The 7,709-nt window shown below is 54.7% G+C and overlaps 1 protein-coding gene across 1 annotated transcript; it reads left to right on the top strand.

Moving 5' to 3' along the window:
- On the top strand, positions 1-3,443 carry Cbln1 (cerebellin 1 precursor; the record flags this gene model as incomplete). Its single annotated transcript, XM_005388499.2, is given in 3 exon segments — positions 1-247; positions 411-530; positions 1,802-3,443. Coding segments are annotated over 3 exon segments (565 nt in total), but the record flags the coding sequence as incomplete, so codon positions are not given.
- Positions 3,444-7,709: the final 4,266 nt, after the last annotated feature.

Raw genomic sequence — 7,709 nt, 5'->3', positions numbered from 1 at the left:
GCTGCTGCTGCTGGGCGCTACGTGGCTGGCAGGCCCGGCCCGTGCGCAGAATGAGACGGAGCCCATCGTGCTGGAGGGCAAGTGCCTGGTGGTGTGCGACTCTAACCCCACCTCCGACCCCACGGGCACGGCCCTGGGCATCTCCGTGCGCTCCGGCAGCGCCAAGGTGGCGTTCTCTGCCATCCGGAGCACCAACCACGAGCCGTCCGAAATGAGTAACCGCACCATGATCATCTACTTCGACCAGGTGAGCGCACTTTCCTCGGGGTGCACATTGAATCTGGGGTGCGGGGGTGGGTGTAGCAGCGGGGTAAGACGCATGCCCGAGATCTGCAAGGGCTCCGCTGAGGCGCGGGGACAGCAGCGGGGACTGACTCAGGTCTCCTCCCTTCGTTCCCGTCTCCACATAGGTGCTAGTGAACATCGGGAACAACTTTGATTCCGAACGCAGCACTTTCATCGCCCCGCGCAAAGGGATCTACAGTTTTAACTTCCACGTGGTAAAAGTCTACAACAGACAGACCATTCAGGTCAGCTGCCACCCCGGGCCAGGCCCAGGCCCCGCAGGGGACTGCTAGCCGCGGGGTGCGCGGGCTCTGTGAAGGTGGGGGACAGAGGTGGCAGCTCCTTGTGCCCGGGTAGCTCCAAGGGATAGATAGGAGAGCCTCGCCGTTTGGCCGCTCGGGCGGGCCCTTGCTTTCTCAGTCGCTGGCTCTAGCGACCCGTCTCCGTCCCCTGAGAGCGTTTTCTGCTTTCTCCTTGTGGGACCCTTGGAAGAGGTTCCGCTGCTTTCCTACGGGACTCTGGGGACTTTTGGTGACAGCTGCCGCTAGCCACACAGACAGCCCTATCTTCTGTGAGCTGCCTAAGGCTGTCGCCGTTACCACCCGTACCCTCGATCCCATGCCGCAGCACCGGGGGGCTAAGAGGCGGCTTGTCCTCTTGCCTTCAGGGCCCGGGGTGGGACACGGTCCCGTTCCTCTAATCTGGCGGCCTGGGGGGTGTCCCTTTATGGATGATTCGGGTTTTTTTTTTTGAACTAGCAGCTGAGAGCCTTGGAGGACGAAGGGTGGAGAGAGGAGGATGTACAGTGCCACTCCTCCTAGCTCCGTCCTCGTCCCAGCCAGTATTCTCTGTTTTTGGGCCCCAGAGATGCCCAGGTGTCCTTTGAACACAGACAGAAGCAGAAAGCGCGGCCGTGGACAGTGACCTGGCCCTGGACTGGCGAGGCCACCGCAAGGGCAAAGCAGGCTGCGGCGGGCGCGGGCAGGAGCTGGGCGGGGATGGAGCCAGCGTTTTGGAGATGGAGCCGTGCGCACCTCCATATGCGCTTTCTAATCAGGCGAAAGCCTTGCTAAGCTTCTCCAGACGTCTTCACCGCATCCCAGCAGCTAGGGCCGGGAGGGACCGCGTTCTCTTTGATTTTGGTTTTTCAGGAGCCAAGTTGCCTGAGTTTCTCTTTGGGGTTGGGGGAAGCGGGAGAGACGCGGAAGGTCTCCCGGCGCTAGAGCCACCTGCGATTCACTAAACTGGATAATACACAGTTGGATTCTCTAGGCGCGCGCGCAGTTGAGAAACTGGGACGAAGATGACTCCCGAGTTGGGAGCAGACGCTTCCTTTCACCCAAATACTTTGGCCTCTGGTCCACCTGGGACCTTCAGCTGTAAGCTGCAAATACCCGCTTCCTCCCGCCGACCCCTCCTTGATGCCTACGGAGCTGTTCGCCCAGCGCGGAGGCGCGCGTCTCTGCGCCCCCACCTAGGTTGTGCCTCTTCTAAATCAGGTCTTTCTTTTTCCCAGGTGAGCCTCATGTTAAACGGGTGGCCGGTGATTTCAGCCTTCGCTGGGGACCAGGACGTGACCAGGGAGGCCGCCAGCAACGGAGTCCTAATCCAAATGGAGAAAGGCGACCGAGCATACCTCAAGCTGGAGCGGGGGAACTTAATGGGGGGCTGGAAGTACTCGACCTTCTCCGGATTCCTCGTGTTTCCCCTCTGACTGGCTCCTAACCGGGATGGAGGCCGGGAGAGGGCGAAGGCAGGAGAGGGAGAGACAAACAGGCTGAAATTAAGAAGGCGAGAAAGCGGCACCACTTGAAACTTCCCACACGTTCCCCGTCCTCATCGGGTAATCAGGTGCGCACCGGCGGTTGGACAACTTGGTGTTTCCTTGTTAGAAGCAAATTCCGCTTAGCTCTGCGCACTCCCGTTTCCAAAAATAAACTCGCCTCCCCCAGTCCACTTGCAGTAATCAAGGAAAGAGACTGCCTTGTCATTGTTTCTTACTCCCATGTTCATGTTCCCAGCGATTATTTAAAAGAAACTTTGTATTTAACTATGTAATGTGAAATATTTTCCCTGTCCCCCTCTGAAACCTCCCAGTTACTGAAATCTAATATTTTCCTCCCCACTCCTTTTTTAGTTTGGAGAGGGGTTGAGTTTTTTATTTTGTTTTATTTTCTGTTTTTGTTTCTGAATGGGGAAAGTAGTTTTAATCTGACAAGTATTGCTCTTCTTAAAACATTTCGGGTTAATTAGCTGAAGATACGTTGTATCCTCAGCTGCCTATTAGCTGAGAAAGGACTCACCTCGCTGGTGACTGGTTTAAAATATACATAAATATATATCGTTTGTACACGAAGAACTCTTCCCAGTGGAAACTGGCCGTGATCCTGTATTTCTATGTCCTGTTCGGAGTGGTCGTGAGTCTAAGGCTGCTTGGTGTTCTCATGCTTGTCAACACCCTCGTGCTCTGTGGCCCCGCTAACCGCCCAGGAGGGTCTTCCGAACGCTTTCTCGTCCTCTGTACCATACATGTGAATAGCCAAGATTTAATTTTGCTTTAATCCAATAAAGTCAAAGTGGGACTTTTATTTTTCTGAAACAGCTTTCTGAACTCCGCATCTTCCCAGGCTTCGAAGGTGAAGCTGGGGACCGAGGGTGCCCAGGGCGAGGTTCAGGGAAGCAGGAGGCACGAGAATGCCACCAGAAAGGCCCGACGCCAAGGCTCACCTGAAGCTGGTTGGAGCTCCCACTTGCACCAGGCCTCAGCCCGCCTGCTTCACCTGTGCGCCCTGCTTTGCTTGGCCCAAACCTAAGAAATGGGGCCCCGCTTGGGAGCGAAGTTTGGGTTTTTCGGATTCCAAATGCGTCGGAATCATCCCCATTGGAAGACCCAAAACCAGCCTGCCCGAGTGGCAGCTTCCCCGCGCCTTCTGCTCCTGGATGTCCCCAACCCTCCTCTGCTCCGCAACTCCCGCCGCGTACGTTTTATACCAACGCCTCCGAATCCCGAGTCGCCTGCCAATGACCTGGCACCCTGGACCTGTGGTTGCACTCATTCGCAGGACTTTTCTTGGAGAGGTTCGTCCAGGAGTTTTGATTGTATTGGAACATAATGTGAAAGCAAAATTGAAATAAACGACTTCGTTTTAAGTCTGGAAGCCTGACCCAGTCGTTTGGGCAAGCCGCAGGGAGGTTGGGCGCTGGGGAGAAGGTGGGCGGCGGTGGAGGGCAAAGGGCAGGATCCGCGGCCGCGAGGGCTGCTCCGCTTGCGGTCCCTCCTGGGGGCTTTTTCCTGGCCTGAGATTTAGGGTTGAATTTCTGGCTCCAGAAGGAGAGAGGAAGAGGAGGGATGATAAGAGCATAGTAAGCGACATTGCTCGGATTGATTCCTGCGGTTTATCTGATTTAGAGATTTCCTGAGCACAGGCAGGGGCCATGGGTTGAAATCCAGGCTCTGTTTCCGCGCCTGCAAGTCAGGGGGCCCCTGCAGCCCCAGAGGCCCGAGGTCCCTGGGGAGAGGTGGGGACATCGCAGTGAGGAGAGGACCGCGTTTTTCTTCATGCCCAACCGCTCCCCTTCTCCCGCGTGAGTCCTATGAGCAGTGTGGATGAGAGCAGGGAATCCTTAGGAAACCGAAAAGAAAAACTGTTCTTTGTTCATAAGGACACACACTGCCCTCGGTCTTCCTATGGGGAAGGAGAGGCCAGGGACTCCTTGACGGTGCTAGAAGTGCCTCTACCCAACAGAACCCAAGCGCAGAGCCCGCCCTCCAGGCGAGCTGAGACCCCCGAGGCAGGAGGCTTAAGGCTAGCTGGGCAGGCATCGTCATAGCCCAGAACACCCCAGAGCTCATCCGGCCACTGGTGTGTAGTCCCTGCTCTTCCTGAGGACAGAACCTCTAGGGTTGTTGTCACAGCAGTTAGAGGACCAGCAGGCTGTGTCCTAGCAGGGTGACTGGCACCTCTCTCTCTCTCTCTCTCTGGGCGCTGTTTGTCTACTTCTATAAAGACAGGGGAGAATCCAAACATCCCCAACAGTCCCTCCTGTTCTGCAGATCCAGCAGTTGCCTTGGTTAGTGATCCTGGCTGGAGCCTGGGCTGACAGTGTGTGTGTGTGTGTGTGTGTGTGTGTGTGTGTGTGTGTAGGGGGTTGCTGCGCATGAGGAACTGGGGCACATTGAGCCCCAGCTCTAGGGCTTGGAGGGTGAAATGAGCTACAGCAGATGGGCCCTAAGGGGGAATGAGAGGGAGAGGTTCTCCTGAGGGTCTGCCCTGGCCCAGCCGGCCGCCTTCTTGGAGGAGGGTCCCTGCCTCTCCAAAGCCTGACCCTGGCGCTAGAGACCCTTCTCAGTCTGGCCGCAGCCTCTTCCTCCTGCTGCTGATTCTGCCCTCTGCCATTTGATGGCTGCATTCCCCGTTGTTATCTTTGGATCTCCACACCAGTTATTCCTGTCCTGGAGGTTGAAGTATTTTTTCTCTCCCACACTTTTCAAACTCCTATGCCATGGAGGCTTTGTGAAAATCAGGGACATAGGTGCTTCCTCTAGGACTACTTCCTGTCTACACAGTGCTGGCACTGGTGTCTGAGGGTATCCACCCTTCCTCGTTCTCCAACCAGACCTTGTTTGGAGACAGACATCTGGAGCTGTGCTTGTTCCCCACTCTGCTTTGTGTCCCATGGGGCAGTGGTGGCTCATGCTGGCAAGCCCTTAGGATTGCTGAACTGGTGTCCCTGGCCTAAGGGCGCTGGCGTTTCACATCCCCCCCAAACTGCCCTCATCCTCAAGCCTGAGCTTTCCATTAGCCTGAGTGGGGCTGTGCATAGCTCCTCTCTTGTCTAACACGGGGCAGTAGGCACCTCCCTCACCTCTGGGGAGAATGTAAGTGGTGGGGGGCAAGTGAATCACTTCTGCCTGAACTGGAGGAAAATTGGGCTCCAGACTGGAGACTGGGAAGGGGACTAAAACCTGTACCTCATGGTGGATTCTTTCAATGCTTTGAATCCTCTATGTTCTTGCAGATCTCAGAGCCCTGCCTCCTGCTTTCATGTAATGTAAAATATTTTAGATCAGGCCTATGCAGCAGTGATGGTGAACCTTTTAGAGCTTCCAACGATAATGAACAGCCGGCTGTGGCATATGGGCCATAGGTTCCCCACCACTGCTCCAGGGGGTCCAGGACCACCTCCTTCTCCAGCTTCACCCTCTGAAAGGCTCCTCCCCATCTGGATCACCTTGGTTCCCTCCTCCTCTCCTGCCTTGCCTCCTCCGGTCAGAGTTGTCATCCCTCTTCTGGCCTCCCTCTTTGGAGAGTGTTGTCTCTTGCTGATGGCTCCCCAACAAGTCCTGCGTATCTTCTGCCCAAATTTCAGCCTACAGCTAGGCCCAGAGGATGGTGAGGGGAAACTTAGGAGGCTTCTAGCACCCAGAAAGCTGTTTTCTCTGCCTGATTCTCCACACTGTGCCAAGTGTTCCTTGAGCCTAGTAGGCCGGGGTCCCTGCTTTCCACCCAGCACTGCCGAGTTGAGCTTTCCTGTGCTGGCCATTTCCCTGTGTGCGGCGGAGCTGGGAGCATACCTTCCTTCGCCTTCCTCCATGCATTGGGCTGCTGGTGCTTGCTGGCTGGTCAGCTCCCAATGAGAAAATAATAACCTAGATGTAGTGGGAGCCTCTGCCGGCTGGTTAATTGTTGCCTTAATAGGAAGGTAGTGGAGGCTGCTCGGCAGAGGTAAGGGGCAGGATTCTCCCTTGGGGTTTAAGTTAGGTCTTAGGGACAAGTGGACAGCAGATAAGGCCCAGCGCCCTACATGCAATCTCTGGCTTTACATGTGACCTTACATGACCCTTTCGCCCAATCGCAGGTCTGTCCCTAAGTCTAAGCCTGCCTCTCACCCAGTCACACATCTCCGGGCAGGAGCTTGGTTAAGTTTTGTCACTACCCAGAGCATTCAAACAAAATAGGAAACCCTACCCACTCTGGGGATGCTGTCTCCTGGAACTGGAGCCCAGCCCAGAGGGAAAGCTCAGGCCCTCTCTCTTTTGAGCTTATTCCATGGAACAAAGAAAGGTTGCCCAGGGGACCATTACCAAGGATTCTGTGATCTTGTTGCATGGAGCTCTTCATTGAAGAGTGCTCTCTCTGAGCCTCAGTTTCCTCATTTCAAGTGGGGACAATAATGTCTTCACAACAGGGTGGTTGGGAAAACTATGATAAAAGGTATTTTAAAGTGCTCAGCACTGGCCAAGGCAGAGTAGGTGCTGCAAAAATGGTAGCAATAATGAGGAATACTAGATACCCAGAGGGTCACACTGTCGCAAAAGCAGAACATGAGGGGATCCCCACAGTGAACAGAGGGGGAAACTGAAACCATGGGGGGACATGGGGCAAGTGAGATTAAATGGTAGATATAGGAAGAAGTCCTGTGCTTTTTCTTTTCCGTAACACTTATTCCATCCCTGCCCCTCCATCAGTCACAAGAGTCAGAGATTTTACTCCCTCATTGTCTTCCATTGCCACTTCTGTTGCTGCTTGTGCCTCGGCACTTGCACGGAGCATTGTGGGTGCATATTTTCTCTGCTTGTCTGCATGCTCCTCCACTAGAGCACAAGGCCTGTTTGCTTTCTGTGTCCCTTTAGAGGGCATTCCCTTCCAAGCCAGTAGCCATCCTCTTCACTGTGCTTGGCTCAGGGCCTCTCAAGGTACCTGGCACAGAGAAAGTGTCCTGTGATGGTGCCATGAGCCAAATCAAATTGTGCCTGGCACTCAGTCCCTACTTTCTTGCCCGTCCCCACACTCTGCTAACAAGAACATTGACAAGGAGGTCCTCCTTGACCTGCATGGATGATGGAAACTTCCTGAACATCTTCACTTGCTCCCATCTCTTCCCATTTTTCTCTGAGGTCAAGTTGTTCCCAGGAAGTCCCAGCTGTGACCTTTGGTGGCAGAGAGCAGCGACAATAAGGAAGAGACCAAAAGTAGATGTATGGGTCCATGTTCAGGTTTTGTGCCCAGTCTTCTCACTGGGAAGATGCTTTGTTGTAGATGGATGAGGCTGCCTGTGCTTCAGCAATAGTGAGGAAACAGCATGGCTGATGGCAAGAAGGAGCACTTCATGGTGATCTAGAATGTCTTCCTGTTGTATGGTTACAGCCTAGAGCCTAAGGACATTGCTGCTTACGTTGCTGAGTTCTGAAGAGTTCCAGGAAGGGGCTTATGGTCAGGGACCAAAGGTAGATTTCTGTCCGACCTGGGAAGGCTCCAACCTGACCTCAGGGCTCTACGTGAGCTCCGCCTCATCTGCAGAACCTCCCCTGTGCTGGCCACCTGAACTCTGCTGCTCAGATCACATCCTGACCACCACTCTGCTGGAAGCTAATCTCCATGAGGATTAGGCACTGGGCTCTGTGTTCCCAGGAGTGTGTACCC

This window comes from Chinchilla lanigera, unplaced genomic scaffold (assembly GCF_000276665.1).
Source record: "Chinchilla lanigera isolate Chin_1 unplaced genomic scaffold, ChiLan1.0 scaffold00032, whole genome shotgun sequence".
Taxonomy (NCBI): Eukaryota; Metazoa; Chordata; class Mammalia; order Rodentia; family Chinchillidae; genus Chinchilla; species Chinchilla lanigera.
The sequence above is the reverse complement of the archived record's forward strand: the minus strand, read 5'-3'. Positions and strand labels throughout refer to the sequence as shown.